This window comes from Muscardinus avellanarius (assembly GCF_963383645.1).
Source record: "Muscardinus avellanarius genome assembly, chromosome: 3".
NCBI classification, from domain to species: Eukaryota; Metazoa; Chordata; class Mammalia; order Rodentia; family Gliridae; genus Muscardinus; species Muscardinus avellanarius.
Window position 1 is genome coordinate 22,360,999 of NC_137788.1, and position 15,733 is coordinate 22,376,731.

Consider the following 15,733-nt stretch of genomic DNA (forward strand, 5'->3'; position numbering starts at 1 on the left):
ACCACCACACCTGCCTCTCAGAGGCATTTTAAAGTTGAAAACACCAGTATATTTGATCCTTAAACACCCTGGTAGGAATGCTGTTAGCTAGAATTAAATATTTGTGCGGGGCGTGATGGCACACGCCTGTAATCCTAGTACTCAGGAGGTTGAGCCAGGAGGACGGAAGGTTTAAGGACAACCTCAGCAATGACACAAGATTCTCAGCAGCCCAGCAGGACCCTGTTTCAAAATTAAAAATCAAAAGGTCTGAGGGTGTAGCTGGTAGGTAGAATGCCCGGGGCTCAATCCCTAGTGCCAGATGGGTGTGCTGGAGCACGCTTGTAATCCCAGTACTTTGGGAGGCTGAGACAGGTGGATCGCAGGTTCAAAGACAACCTCATAAAGTAGTGAGCCTTTCATTATCCTAGTGAGTCTCTTTAAATAAAAAATAGGCTGCGGTTCTACTCGGAGGTAGAATGCCCCTGGGCTCAATCACCAGTATCACATATACACTTAAATCTCCAATACCAAAAAAGATTGTTTGCAGTTTGTTTTCTTTCTTTCTCTCTCTCTCATTTTTTAGTCGGGGATTGAAACCAGGGGCTTCCTATCGCGGAGCTGTACCCCCAGCCATTTTAATTTGTTTTATTTTGAAGCAGGGTCTCACTGAGTTGCTGAGGCTGCCCCCGAACCTGCTAATCTACAGTGTCAGCCTCACAAGTAGTGGAATTACAGTTGTGTACCACCGTTTCTGGCTAAGGGAGAATCAGTTGTCAGATGATCTAAGAAAAGCCTTGTGTTTCTTTTTTTTTTTTTCTTTTAACAGTAAAACCAACACAATTTGCAAGAAATGTGCTCAGAATGTACAGTTGTATGGAACGGTAAGTAGGATTTCTCTGCACCTAACAGTGAGTCCTTAGGTCTCTTGGAACTTTATCTTCTGTAGCCAGGGGCATTTTATTTCCGAGCTACACCCCCAGCCCTATTTTATAATTTACTTATTTTTGCAGTACTAGGGATAGAACCCAGGGCATTTTATTTCCGAGTGACACCCCTAGCACTATTTTTTTATTCTTTATTTGAAACAGGGTCTCTCTGAGTTGTAGAGGGCCTCACCAAGTAGCTGAGGCTGTCCACAAACCATCATCTTCCTATCTCAGCCTCCCAAATGCTGGAATTACAAGTGTGCATCACCATGCCTGTCTGTCTGTCTGTTTGTTTGTTTGTTTATTTATTGTGGCACTGGGGATGGAACCCAGGGGCATTCTGCCTCTGAGCTACACCCCCAGCCCTATTTTTTATTCTTTATTTTGAAACAGGGTCTCACTGAGTTGTAAAGGGCCTCACTAAGTAGTAGCTGAGGCTGTCTGAGAACTGTGATCCTCCTGTCTCGGCCTCCCTAATGCTGGGATTACAAGTGTGCGCCATCACGCCAGGCTTTTATTTTTATTTTGAAACCAGTTTTCGCTAGGTTGATGAGAGTCTCACTATTTGCTGAGGCTGTCCTTGAACCTGGATCCTCTTGTCTCAGTCTCCCAAGTACTAGGATTATAGGCATGTGCCACCTTACTTGGCCGAGCATTTTTATTGGAATACTAGTTATGCTAATATAAATAGTGTTTCGGCTTTCAAAATTATTTAATACTTTGTGAGTGTGTGTGTGTGTGTGTGTGTGTTGCTGGGGATTGAACCCAAGGGCATTCTACCTCTGAGCTATACACGCCCAGTCCTATTTTTATTTCTATTTATTTATTTAGGTACTGGGGATAGAACTCAGGGGCCTTCTACCTCTGGACTATACCCCCAGTGTATTTTCTATTTTCTATTTTATTTGAAAACAAGGTCTCACTAAGTTGCTAAGAGCCTCACTAAGTAGCTGAAGCTGGCTGTAAACCTGTAATCCTCCTGTCTCAGCCTCCCAAGTGCTGGGATTACAAGCATGGCCACCATGCCCAGCTTCTATTTTTTGTTTGGAAATGGGTGTCACTAAATTGCTGACAGCCTTACTAATTTGTTTGGGCTGGCTGGCTTTGAACCTGTAATCCTCCCATCTTAGCCTCCCAGGTACTTGGATTATAGGCGTTCACCAGCATGCCCAGCTAATATTTATTATTATAGAGTTCTCTGTTTATAGCTACTCTGCCAGGATTGTGGTTATAATTTTCCTCAAGGGAATTCAGTCACCAGTGTGGAAAGGTGAGGGGAAAGATGAATCCTATGACTTGACCTCTTCGTTTGGTAACAGTTGACTATTTATTTATTATTTATTTTTTATTTTATTTTATTTTATTTTGGTGGTACTGGGGTTCCTGGAAGCCCTTCTACCTCCGGGCTACACTCCCAGACCTATTTTTACATTTTTATTTGGAAACAGGGACTCCTAAGCCAGCGCGCGCGGCTGGCTTCGAACCTGTGCGATCCTCCTGTCTCTGCCTCCCTAGCGCGGGGATTCCAAGCGTGCGCCACCACGCCCGGCCTATTTATTTTGAAGCATGATTTTTTCCTCTGTGTTAGGGTTGAGGATGTGATGCCTGTGCAGGCATTCTTCTGACATGTGTATACACTGGTAAAGGCAAAGCCACCTTTCTAGAAATGTGGAAGCACTTGCTCTTTCCTTGAAAGAATTGATTTTTCATAGATGTCTTATACACACTAATAAATTTTTGTTATTTGTTTATTCATTTATTTTTAAATCAGTAGTCCTTCCTGTGCAGGAAAACACTTTTTATAGTGTTAAAAATGGTCTGTTTAGTTGGACGTGGTGGTGCACGCCGGTAATCCCAGCATTTAGGAGGCTGAGATGGGAGGAGCGCGGCTGAGCCTCAGCTGAGGCTGGCTGTGAACCTGCAATCCTCCTGTTTTATCTTCCCAAGTACTGGGATTACAAGTGTGCGCCATCAAGCCCGGCTAAAAATGGTCTTCTTTGGATCAATATAAAGGCACATTTTTAGCCGGGTGTGGTGGCACATGCCTGTAATCCCAGTATTTGCATGCTTGTAATCTCAGCAAATAGTGAGACTCATCAACCTAGCAAGACCGTTTCCAAATAAGAAAAAAAAAAAAAAATTGGGCTTGAGGTTTATTTATTTATTTATTTATTTAAATTTTTTTTTTTTTTTTTTTTGGTGGTACTGGGGTTCCTGGAAGCCCTTCTACCTCTGGGCTACACTCCCAGACCTATTTTTACATTTTCATTTTGGAAACAGGGTCTCCTAAGCCAGCGTGCGCGGCTGGCTTCGAACCTGCGCGATCCTCCTGTCTCCGCCTCCCAAGCGCGGGGATTACAAGCGTGCGCCACCACGCCCGGCATGGGCTTGAGGTTTAGCTGGAAGATAGATTGCCTCTGAGTTCAATCCCCAGTACCACACACATACAAAAAAATAAAAATTTAAAAATAAAGGCACATTTTTGAAGTTAGGAATACATTATAGGACTTATTACTTTAAAAAATGTACTGATAAGCCGGGCGTGGTGGCGTACGCTTGTAATCCCTGCGCTTGGGAGGCTGAGAAAGGAGGATCGCACAGGTTCAAAGCCAGCCTCAGCTACTTAGTGAGGCTTTCAGTAACTTAGTGAGACCCTGTTTCCAAATAAAATATAAAATAGGTCTGGGAGTGTAGCCCGGAGGTAGAAAGCCTCAGGGTTCCACCCCCAGCACCACCAAAAAAAATGTACTGATATTTATGATACACTTACTGGACTCTTTTCTTCTTTTTCTCTCTCATTTAAGCCCAAACCTTGCCAGTATTGCAACATAATCGCAGCATTTATTGGTAATAAATGCCAGCGCTGCACAAATTCAGAGAAGAAGTATGGACCACCGTATTCCTGTGAACAGTGCAAGCAGCAGTGTGCGTTTGACAGGAAAGATGATAGAAAGAAGGTAAATCTGTGTTTCTCTTGATTTTTTTTTTCTTTCAGAGAAAGTGGGCCAATTATGTTAAAAAGACATAAAAAAATTCTTTTCTTGCTTTTGTTATTGACCTTGAAAAAGAAACTTTACTTTTTTCATTTATCAAACATGAATCATTATATTACAACATTTCATTAGAGTCCAAATTACAGTGATTGAAAACCCTGTAATAGAATGCATGTGTCTGTATATACATAGATAGTCCTGGGAAGCCAGGCATGGTGGTGCATACTTGTAATCCCGGTACTCAGGAGACTGAGACAGGAGGATTGCAGGTTCGCGCCCAGCCTAGCTACTTAGTGAGGCTCTCAGCAACTTAGTGAGACCCTGTTTGCAAATAAAGTAAAAAATAGGTCTGGGAATATAGCCTGGGGGGTAGAAAAGCCCTTGGGTTCCACCCCCAGTATCACAAAAAAACAAAAACAAAAAAAAACTGTAGAGCTGGGCGTGGTAGCACAGGCCTATAATTCCAGTATTTGGGAGGTTTAGATAGGAGGATTGTAGGTTAGAGACCAGCCTCAAGCAACTTAACAAGACTCTCAGGGACCTAAGAAGACCCTGTTAAAAAAAAAAAAAGTTGGGCGTGGTGGTACAAGTTTGTAATCCAGGTACCTGGGAGGCTGAGACCGGAGGATTGCAGGTTTGAACCCAGTCTCAGCAACTTAGAAAGGCTCTTAATAACCTAGTGAGACCATTTCCAAATAAATAAAATCGGCTTAGGGGGTTTAGCTTGGAGCTTGAGTGTCTCTGGGTTCAATCTCCAGTAACAAAGAAACAAACAAAAAACCCACAAAAAATAAAAAGGGCTAGGGGTATCCACTACTACTCATCCATTGGTATAGCTTAGAGGTAGAATGCTCATGGGTTCAATCCCCAGTACTACAAAAACCCAAACAAACAAAAAACCTTTATTTTATTTTTGCAGTAGTAGAGATGGAACCCAGGGACAGTCTACCTCTGAGCTGCACTCCCAGCCATATTGTTTATTTTTTTATTTTGAAACAAGGTTTCACTGGCTTGCAAAGGGCCTCACTAAGTAGCTGAGGCTGTCCATAAACCTGTAATCCTCCTGTCCCAGCCTCCCAAATGCTGGGATTACAAGTGTGTACCACCACGCCCAGCTCAAAAAAATCTTTAGATAATGATGATGTAATCTACTCACATACAAGATGTACACAGGATCTAATTTCAGTAATAAAATATGGAGACTATAAAATTACATAAAATACCAGTAAACTGTCCCCATAGCCTGAATAATTCCAATTATTTGCTGCCCTACCACCGGTACCAGATGGCCCACAAATGATTTTGCAGTTTGAATACTGCACAAAGGCACCCCAACCTTAAAGGGCTATGGAGGGCTCTCTCTGCTTTCTTCACTGTGCCCACAGGGTTTAAAAGCGTGCACCACCATGCCTGGCTCAGCATACCATTTTGTGAGCCATTTATAAGGTATTAAAACTGAAGTAGGGCCGGGCATGGTAGTACCTGCTTGTAATCCCTGTGCTTGGGAGGCTGAGACAGGAGGATCGCACAGGTTCAAAGCCAGCCTCAGCTACTTAGTGAGGCTCTCAGCAACTTAGTGAGACCCTGTTTCCAAATAAAAAATATAAAATAGGCTGGGCGTGGTGGTGCACACTTGTAATCCCCGCGCTTGGGAGGCGGAGACAGGAGGATCGCGCTGGTTCGAAGCCAGCCTCGCAGGCTTAAGAGACCCTGTTTCCAAAAAAATATATAAAATAGGTCTGGGAGTGTAGCCCGGAGGTAGAAGGGCTTCCAGGAACCCCAGTACCACACACACACACACACACACACACACACACACACACACACTATATATATATATATATTAGGTCTGGGAGTATAGCCCTGAGGTAGAACGCCTCTGGGTTCCACCCCCAGTACCACCCAAAAAAAAAAAAAACCAAAAAACTGAGGTAGGGTTGGGTTTGGGAAGTTGTTGGTCCAAGGATATGAATTTTCGTTCAGGAAGAATAAGTTTAAGAGGTCTATTTTACAACATGGTGAATGTAGTTAATAACAGTGCATTGCATTCTTGAAATTACCAACAGATTTTAAGTTCTTCTCACAAAAAACTATGTAATGTCTACATTCATTAGCTCAATTTAGCCATTCCACTTGATATACACATTTCAAAATAACACGTTGTGCCAGGTGTGTGGTGCACACTTAGAATTCCAGTGCTTGGGAGGCTGAGACAGGAGGATTGCAGGCTCGCTGCCAGTCTCAGCTACTTAGTGAGGTCCTCTGCAACTTAGTGAGACTATTTCAAAATAAAAAATAAAAAATAGAGCTAGGGGTTTAGCTTGGAGGTAGAATGTCCATGGGTTCAACTCCCCTTATCACACAAAAAAAAACCCACCACCACATTGTGCATGTATATACATACAATTTTAGTCTGTCATTAAAGTGCAATATAGACTTTATATTTCATCTTCTGTCTTCTCTTTTCCCAGTTGAGTTTTTCTTAATGAGCACCATAGAGATATTTTTATCTTTTGAATTCTTGTGGGAACTTTGTTCTGGTCTGTATTTGCTATGTTGAAGAAAAACAAAACTAAAATATACATTAAACCAGACTTAGTAGAACAGGCCTGTAATCCATACTTGAGAGGCCAGGATAGGAGGATCATAGGTTCAAAGACAGCCTTAGCAATTTAGGAGACACTGTTTCAAAATAAAAATAGGAGCTGGGCATGGTGGTGCATGCTTGTAATCCTAGTACTTGGGAGGCTAAGACAGGAGGATTGCAGGTTCGAGGACTGCCTCAGCAATTTAGTGAGGCTCTCACCAATCTAGTGAGACCCTATTTCCAAATAAATAAAATTGGTTTGAAGATATAGTTCAGTGGTAGAATGCCTCTAGGTCCAATCCCTAGTAATACACATACACAAAAAAATACAAAAAAATTATAAGCTGCATTTACTAAGCTGCTTTTATGTGCCTGCATCATGCTAAGCACTTTCTGTACATTATGCCACCAATCTGTGTGTGTATCAGCCGTCCAGGACTTGCCCAAGGTCACACAGCTCACAAGTAGCTCAACCCAGAGTCTGTCTCCAGTGCCCATGTTCTCAGTGACTGCACTGTATTTCCTTTTTTTTTTTTTTCAGGTCTGGGGATGGAACCCGGCTCTGGATTTCCTTTTCTTTATCCTTGTCTCCTCCTCTTTCAGGTAGATGGGAAATTATTGTGCTGGCTCTGCACACTTTCATACAAGAGAGTCCTTCAGAAGACCAAAGAGCAGAGGAAGCACCTGAGCAGCTCTTCTCGTGCCGGCCACCAGGAGAAGGAGCAGTACAGCCGCCTGAGTGGGGGCAGCCATTATAACAGGTGACTGCGGGTGCAGGAGGTAGAACTGAGGTGTGATTCTCACACGGGCACTCGTCGAAGATGCCGGCTCAAGCCGGGCGTGGTGGCGCACGCTTGTAATCCCAGTATTTGGGAAGCTGAGACAGGAAGATTGCAGTTCGAGGATAGCCTCAGCTACTACTTAGAGAGGCCTTATGCAACTCAGTGAGACCCTGTTTCAAAACAAAGAATAAAAAAATAGGGCTGGGGGTGATGCTCCGAGGTCAAATGACCCTGGGTTCCATCCCCAGTACCACGAATAAATAAAGAAGATGCCAACTCAAAAATTTTCCTGTTTTCTCCCTAGTTTCTAGTCTGTAGGAGTGTGTGTGTGTGTGTGTGTGTGTGTGTGTGTGTGTGTGTGTGTTACTGGGGATTGATCCCAGGAGCATTCTTTTTTTTTTTGGTGGTACTGGCGGGTGAAACCCAGGGGCTTTTTCTACTTCCAGGCTATATACTCCTAGACCTATTTTATACTCTATTTGGAAACAGTCTCACTAAGTTGCTGAAAGCCTCACTAAGTAGCTGAGGCTGGCTTTGAGCCTGTGCAATTCTCTTATATCAGCCTCCCAAGCGCTGTGATTACAAGTGTGCACCACCACACCCAGCTGAACCCAGGAGCATTCTATCTCTGAGCTATACCCTCAGCCTTTTTTATTTTATTTATTTATTTTTAAATTTATTTATTTATTTTTGTGGTGCTGGGGATGGAACCAGGGGCATTCTACCTCCAAACTACACTCCCAGCCCTATCTTTTATTCTTTATTTTGAAACAGAGTCCCACTAAGTTGCAGAGGGCTTCACTAAGTAGCTGAGGCTGTCCGCAAACCACGATCCTCCTGTTTTAGCCTCCTGAATGCTGGAATTATAAGTGTGTACCACCATGCCTGGCTTATTCTTTATTTTGAAACAGGGTCTCACTGAGTTGCAAGGGGCCTCACAAAGTAGTAGCTGAGGCTGTCTGTGAACTGTGATCCTCCTGTCTCAGTCTCCCAAATTCTGGGATTACAAGCGTGTGCCACCACACCCTACCACCACCACCTCTCTTTTGTGGCACTAGGATTGAACCCAGGCATGCTCACTACTCTGCTATGTCCCCAGCCCTTTTTTGTTGATTTGCTTTTTATTTTGAGACAAGGTCTTGCCAAGTTGCCCAGGCTGGCCTTGAAACTTGCAGTGCTCCTGCCTCGGTCTCCTGAGTCGCTGGCATCACAGGCACAGGCCATGGAACGGATGCGCCAGGAGGTCTCTGTAATGCAGTGGGATTCCTGACTTTGTAACATGTCTAAAGATTTTGTGGGATTTACTGTATTTCACATGAAGGGTCCTGCTAACCCTCAGAGTGTGCTGTTTCTCTAGAAGACTTGGAATTTTGCTTCCTGAGGGATGTACCTTTTTTTTCTTTCTTTCTTTTTTTTTTTCTTCTTTTGCAGTACTGGGGATGGAACCCAGAGGCATTCTACCTCCGAGCTACAACCCCAGCCCTATTTTTTTAGTCTTTACTTTGAAACAGGGTCTTACTAAGTTTTGAAGGGCCCAAGTAGCTGAGGCTAGCCGTGAACCTTGCCATTCTCCTGTCTCAGCCTGGGATGCAGCTTTTTAAATGTATATTTGGCTAGGAGGTTGATAGATATTCTGGATTCCAAATGTGGAATCCAATCAAAAGATGCCCGTTGATGTAAGCTTCTTTCAGAGTATCTGTAGTATTGTTAAGAGTTGTGGCTCTGGATTGAATCCTGGCTCTGCCAAGTTCTCTGTAGGAATCTTGGGCAAGTTTTGGTGTCCGCAAAATAAGAGAAACAACAGCATTACTACGTGAGGTTATTGTGAGGATGAATTATATAGTACATGCATCGTGATTAGTTTTATTACTGGCATATAGGAAGTACTCAATAGATTTTAGTTATTTTTTTGTTATTATTATCATTATGGCACTGTTTATTCAGCAAACTGTAAGTACCCTCATGGGCCAGGGACTCTGCTGGCAATACATAGGGTAACGAAAGAGTCATGCCGCTCTCCAAGAGAACAATCCGGTAGATAACACAGACTTGTAATGAAATCATTGCAGTCTCAGGTGACTGGCACCACAGTGGAAACATCCAAGTACACCTCAGGACATCAGGCAGGGCAGGCTTGAGAACAGCTGGTATGTAAGTGGATCTCAGGATGAGTTGAATCCTCAGATGAGGACTGGGCAGAGACAGCCTCGGCTGAGGGCACGGCATTCCCAGAGGTGTGGAGAGCAAACCACGGAGAACTTGGGAGAATTGTGATTCCTCTTCCACTGTTGGAGTTTGTGATTGGGAGCTGGGAGATGTGAGGAAAAGTGGTTCTGATAAAGCAATGTGAACTTGAGCCCAGGGCTCTGGGAAAGCTACCTAAGGGATAGAGGCAGGGGAAGGACCAAATCTGCATTAAAAATAATTAACCCTAGCTGGTGTGGTGGCCCAGGCTTGTAATCCCAGTACTTGGAAGGCGAAGACAGAAGGATCACAGGTTCAGGGACAGCCTCAGCAAGTAGTAATACTCATCAACCTAGTGAGACCCTGTTTCAAAATAAAATATATGTAAAAATAGGTCTGGAGCTGGGTGTGGTGGCGCATGCTTGTAATCTCAGCATTTGGGAGGCTGAGACAGGAGGATTGCGGTTTGTAGACAGCCTCAGCTACTTAGTGAGGCCCTCTGCAACTTAATGAGACCCTGTTTCAAAATAAAGAATAAATAATAGGGCAGGGCGTGTAGCTCAGAGGTAGAATGCCCCTGGGTTAAATCACCAGTATTACCAAAAACAAAAAAATTGATAGGATGCCCATGGGTTCAATCCCTAGAACCACAAGAAAAAAAAGTTTAAAACAATAAAAAAGAGCCGGGCGTGGTGGCACACACTTGTAATCCCTGCACTTGGGAGGCTGAGACAGGAGGATCGCACAGGTTCGAAGCCAGCCTCAGCTACTTAGTGAGGCTCTCAGTAACTTAGTGAGGCCCTCCACAACTTAGTGAGACCCTGTTTCAAAATAAAGAATAAGGCCGGATGTGGTAGCACATGCTTGTAATCCCTGCGCTTGGGAGGTGGAGACAGGAGAATCGCGAAGGTTCGAAGCCAGCCTCGCTGGCTTATGAGACCCTGTTTCCAAATAAAAATATAAAATAGGCCGGGTGTGGTGGCGCACGCTTGTAATCCCCGCGATTGGGAGGCAGAGACAGGAGGATCGCGCAGGTTCGAAGCCAGCCGCGCGCACTGGTTTAGGAGACCCTGTTTCCAAAAATGAAAATGTAAAAATAGGTCTGGGAGTGTAGCCCGGAGGTAGAAGGGCTTCCAGGAACCCCAGTACCACCAAAAAAAAAAAAAAAAAAAAAAAAAAAAAAAACAGAATAAGCCGGGCGTGTTGGCGCATGCTTGTAATCCCAGCATTTAGGAGGCTGAGGCAGGAGGATCTGGGTTCGTGGACAGCCTCAGCTAGTACTTAGTGAGGCCCTTTGCAACTCATTGAGACCCTGTTTCAAAATAAAGAATAAAAAATAGGGCTGGGGGTGTAGCTCAGAGGTTGATTGCCCCTGAGTTCCATCCGCGGTACTGCAAAAATAAATAAATATGTAAATAAAATAAAAAAATAAAAAGTAGGGCAGGGGGTATAGCTCGGAGGTAGACTGCCCCTGGGTTCTATCTCCGGTACTGCAAAAATAAATAATTAAATATATAAATAAATAAAATAATAAAAAATAAAAAGTAGGGCAGGGGTGTAGCTCGGGGGTAGAATGCCCCGGGTTCAATCCCCAGCACCACAAAAAAAAAAAAAAAAAAGAGCAAAGGAGCCAGTTGTGATAGTATAAACTATAATTCCAGTACCTGAGAGGCTGAGACAGGAGGATCTTGAGTTTGAGGCCAGCCTCAGCAACTTACCTGTTTCCAAATAAAATATAAAAAGGAAGCCGGGCGTGGTGGCGCACGCTTGTAATCCCCGCGCTTGGAAGGCTGAGACAGGAGGATCACACAGGTTCGAAGCCAGCCTCAGCTACTTAGTGAGGCTCTCAGCAACTTAGTGAGACCCTGTTTCCAAATAAAATATAAAAAAAAAAGGTCTGGGAGTATAGCCTGGAGGTAGAAAGCCTCTGGGTTCCACCCCCAATACCACCAAAAAAATAAAAAATAAAATAAAATATAAAAAGGCTCGCTGGGGGTAACTCAGAGGCCCTTGGGTTCAATTCCTGTTACCTCCCCAAATTGAAAAGGACTAGAGATGTCTCTCAGTAGTAGAGTGCCCCTTGGTTCAATCCCCAGTATTGAGCTGGGATGGTGGAGGGGGAGGAAAGGAAAGAGAGAAAAGGAAAAGATATGCCTTTGCTCAAGAGCCACTGTCTTACATTGGTCCATTCAGCAGACTTTCATTGTGCTTTATTCATCTTGATTTCTAACATGTATCTCTCTATTTTTGCCATTAAAAGCCAGAAAACACTTTCTACATCTTCAATTCAAAATGAAATCCCAAAGAAAAAGTCCAAGTTTGATTCAATCACAACTAATGGAGACAGGTGAGCCAGTTGGAGTGGACGTGCGCAAGCATTTGAAATGCACACACAGTTCTTACAACAGGAATACGTTCTAGGGGATGCCTTGGAGCTAGTTGAGCTGTCTGTGAACTTTTTCGGACCGTTGCATTAGCTACTTGGTAGCTGGTAAAGAAACAGCACTGGCTGGGTTTGGTGGCACATGCCTGTAATTCCTGTAGTTGGGAGGCTGAGTCAGGAGGATCACTGTTTCAAAGCCAGCCTCAGCCATTCAGCGAGGCCCTTAGCAACTTAGTGAGACCCTGTTTCAAAATAAAATATAGAAGGTGGTGACACGTGCTCGTGATCTCAGCATTTGGGAGGCTGAGACAGGAGGATCGTGGTTCATAAATAGCCTTAGCTATTTAGGCCCTTTGCAACTCAGTGAGACCCTGTTTCAAAATAAAGAATAAGCCGGGTGTGGTGGCGTATGCTTGTAATCCCTGCGCTTGGGAGGCGGAGACAGGAGGATCGCGCAGGTTCGAAGCCAGCTGCACTGGCTTAAGAGACCCTGTTTCAAAAATATAAAATAGGTTTGGGAGTGTAGCCCGGAGGTAGAAGGGCTTCCAGGAACCCCAGTAACACACACATACACAAAAAAAGAATAAAAAGGAGGGCTTGGGGTGTGTAGCTCAGAAGTAGAATACCCCTGGACTCCATTCCCAGTATTTAAAAAAAAAAAAAAAAAAAAAAAAAAGAATAGGGCTGGAGTATAGCTCAGAGATAGAGAACCCTTGGGTTCAATCCCCAGTGCTGATAGCTGTTTTCAGTTGAATCGTGTCTTTCATATGTAAGAATTTCTAAGTGGGTTATATAGCACTTGAATTCTCCCATCCACTCAGTGCCTCCCCACTGATTTTAAGACTTCAAGAAATGAACAGTTTTCCTTGTGATCTGTGCCTGGACTCCTTCAGGCCGGGTAAGAGTTGGTTTCCAGAAGCAGAGCAGAGACAGATATAAGGTAGTGTTACTCTGTGAGAGGTAACCCGCACCCCCTGAGTGTTCAGAGCCGCCAGTGCAGGTGCTGGATCAGAGATGCTTTTAGGTACTTCTGTTCCCTTTTCAGCCTGTCTTAATGCATATTCTTACTCCTTACTCTCCTTTCTTTCTCAGTGATGCTTTCTCTTATGAGCTGCCTTGTCCAGATGTCCAGAGTGCCCCAGCCACCTGGGTGCAGTGGGCTGCTTCCCAACAGAATCTTGGGCAGCCATTTTCCTGTTCCTCCAGGCCCGGGCATTTGAAGTGAGACCACCTGACACACTTCCCTAAAATCCTTGGACTCACTTCCATTCTGAAACACCTCCCATTCTCAGTCCCCAGCCCAGGGTGGTGTGGGAGTGGCCCAGGGCTGAATTCACAGAACAGAAAACACCTTTGAAGTTTGCTCTGCCTGTTGCATCAACCTGATTTCAGATCCTGCAGAGATAGTGTCTTTTTACAGCTAGTTTGAGTTTTAAACTTTGTGAACCTTCTGGAAATGCTTATCTTAGATGTTCAAATTATATCGGGTCACTGATACTGTTCTCTGAACACTTGGTCTCGTCATTCTGAAGAAAGTGAGCCAGGCGTGGTGGCGCACACTTGTAATCCCAGCGCTTGGGAGACGGGAGGATCTCACAGGTTCGAAGCCAGCCTCAGCAACTTAATGAGACCCCGTTTCCAAATAAAGTATAAAATAGGTCTGGGAGTATAGCCCCTGGGTTTTCTACCTTCAATACCTTAAAAAAAAAAGTATATGAGGCATGGATTGTCCTTCATCCCTGCCAACATGCATGGCTATAAAAACCAACTTCCTTCTCTCCCTCTCCCTCCCCCCCCCTCTCTCTCTCTCTTTTTTTTCTGTTTTTTTTTTTTTTTTTGTGATATTGGAGTTCCTGGAAACCCCTTTTACCTCCGGGCTACACTCCCAGAACTATTTCCTTATATATTTCTTTTTATTTGGAAACAGGGTCTCTTAGGCCAGCAAGGTTGGCTTCGAACCTGCATGATCCTCCTGTCTCTGCCTCCCAAGCACGGGGATTACAAGCCACCATGCCCAGCTTCTCTCTCTCTTTTCTTCCAACTTTTTTCCCTTTTCTTTCTTTCTTTCTTTCTTTCTTTCTTTCTTTCTTTCTTTCTTTCTTTCTTTTTTTTTTTGAGGCAACTCCTGCGCTCCAACAATCCTCTCTCTCGCCTCAGCCACCCAGGTAGGAGTGCTCCTGCTGGGCACCCTGTAAAGCAGAGCATGGGAGCCAAGAACTGTGCCCCTAGAGCCATCGTTTCTGCTTGTGTCCATTTGGGATCCAGGGTGTGTTTGGCCTAAGAAATGCTCATTCATGCCCTCAGTTTTAACCCACCAATCATTACATTTATCTTCTACTAGCTTATTTTATTTTTGAAATATCGACGCTGTTCTTGCTGTTTGTTACCATGGATACACCAAACTAAAACCTCAGGCTCTCTGCTCAAACTGTTTCATTGCATCAGGCTACCAGCAATGATTTCTCATATAGAATGCTGATTCTTTGCTGGGCGTGGTGGCGCACGCGTGTAATCCCCACGCTTGGGAGGCGGAGACAGGAGAATCGCGCTGGTTTGAAACCAGCCTCGCTGGCTTAAGAGACTCTGTTTCCAAATAAAAAAGTTTAAAAAAAAATAGGTCTGGGAGTGTAGCCCGTGGGAGTGTAGCCCAGAGGTAGAAGGGCTTCCAGGAACCCCAGTGCCACCAAAAAAAAAAAAAAAAAAAAAAAGAATGCTGATTCTTCTTTTTTGTGTGTGTGTGATACTGGGAATTCAATCCATGGACACTTTACCATTGAGCTATATCCCAGCCCTTTTTATTTTTTTTTATTTTGGGACAGAGTCTCACTGAGTTGCCAAGGCTAGCCTCATAATTGCTATCCTCCAGCCGGGCGTGGTGGCGCACGCTTGTAATCCCCGCGCTTGGGAGGCAGAGACAGGAGGATCGCGCAGGTTCAAAGCCAGCCGCGCGTGCTGGCTTAGGAGACCCTGTTTCCAAATTAAAAAGTGTAAAAATAGGTCTGGGAGTGTAGCCCGGAGGTAGAAGGGCTTCCAGGAACCACAGTACCACCAAAAAAAAAAAATTGCTATCCTCCAGCCAACATGCTAACACACACACACACACACACACACACACGCACGCGCGCGCGCGGATTTGGGCCCTAGATTCTACCTTTGAGCTTTGCCTCTAGCCTTTTTTATTTCGAGGTTGTTGTTGTTGTTGTTGTTTTGTAGCTGATGATCAAAGCCAGAGTGCCACACCTGCAAGGCAGGCACTTTGCCACTGAGCTACATCCCAGCTCCTTCATTTTTTATTTTGAAACAGTCTCACTAGTTTAATGAGAATCTTGCTAAATTACTGAGGCTGGTCTAGAACCTGTGATCCTCCTTTCTCAGCCTCCTTGGTACCAGGATCACAGGAATGCGCCACCACATCCTGCTCTAATTTGTGTGTGTGTGTGTGTGTGTGTGTGTGCGCGCGTGCGCACGCGTTCTCTAATTTTTTAAAGCAATTTACTCTCCTTTTTGTAGAACTGGGGATGGAACCCAGGGGCATTCTACCCCTGAGCTATAATACCAGCCCTATTTTATTTTTATTTTGAAATAAGGTCTCATTAGATTGATGAGAGTCTCACTTCCTGAGGCTATCCTCAAACCTACAAATCTCTTGTGTTAGCCTCCAAAGTACTGGGATTACAGATTGGTGTACATGCCTAGGTGTAATTCTCTTATTTATTTATTTATTTTTTGTGGTGCTGGGGATTGAATTTAGGGGCATTGTACCTCCATGCTACAGCCCTACCCCTATTTTTTATTCTTTATTTTGAAACAGTGTTTCACTAAATTGTGGAGGGCCTATGTAGCTGAGGCTGGCTGAGACCCTGAGATCCTCCTGTCTCAGCCTCCCAAGTACTGAG

At 44.3% G+C, this 15,733-nt stretch overlaps 1 protein-coding gene across 1 annotated transcript in view; it reads left to right on the forward strand.

The window, feature by feature from the left end:
- The window catches only part of FAM76A (family with sequence similarity 76 member A), a gene marked incomplete at both ends in the record, with an annotated part of 34,560 nt that overhangs the window by 4,377 nt on the left and 14,450 nt on the right, over positions 1–15,733 (forward strand). The window contains 7 exon segments of the mRNA XM_080690431.1: positions 809–863; positions 3,713–3,865; positions 7,092–7,249; positions 11,715–11,801; positions 12,930–13,022; positions 13,024–13,049; positions 13,052–13,058. Of these exon segments, the coding sequence (XP_080546557.1) occupies positions 809–863; positions 3,713–3,865; positions 7,092–7,249; positions 11,715–11,801; positions 12,930–13,022; positions 13,024–13,049; positions 13,052–13,058 (579 nt within the window).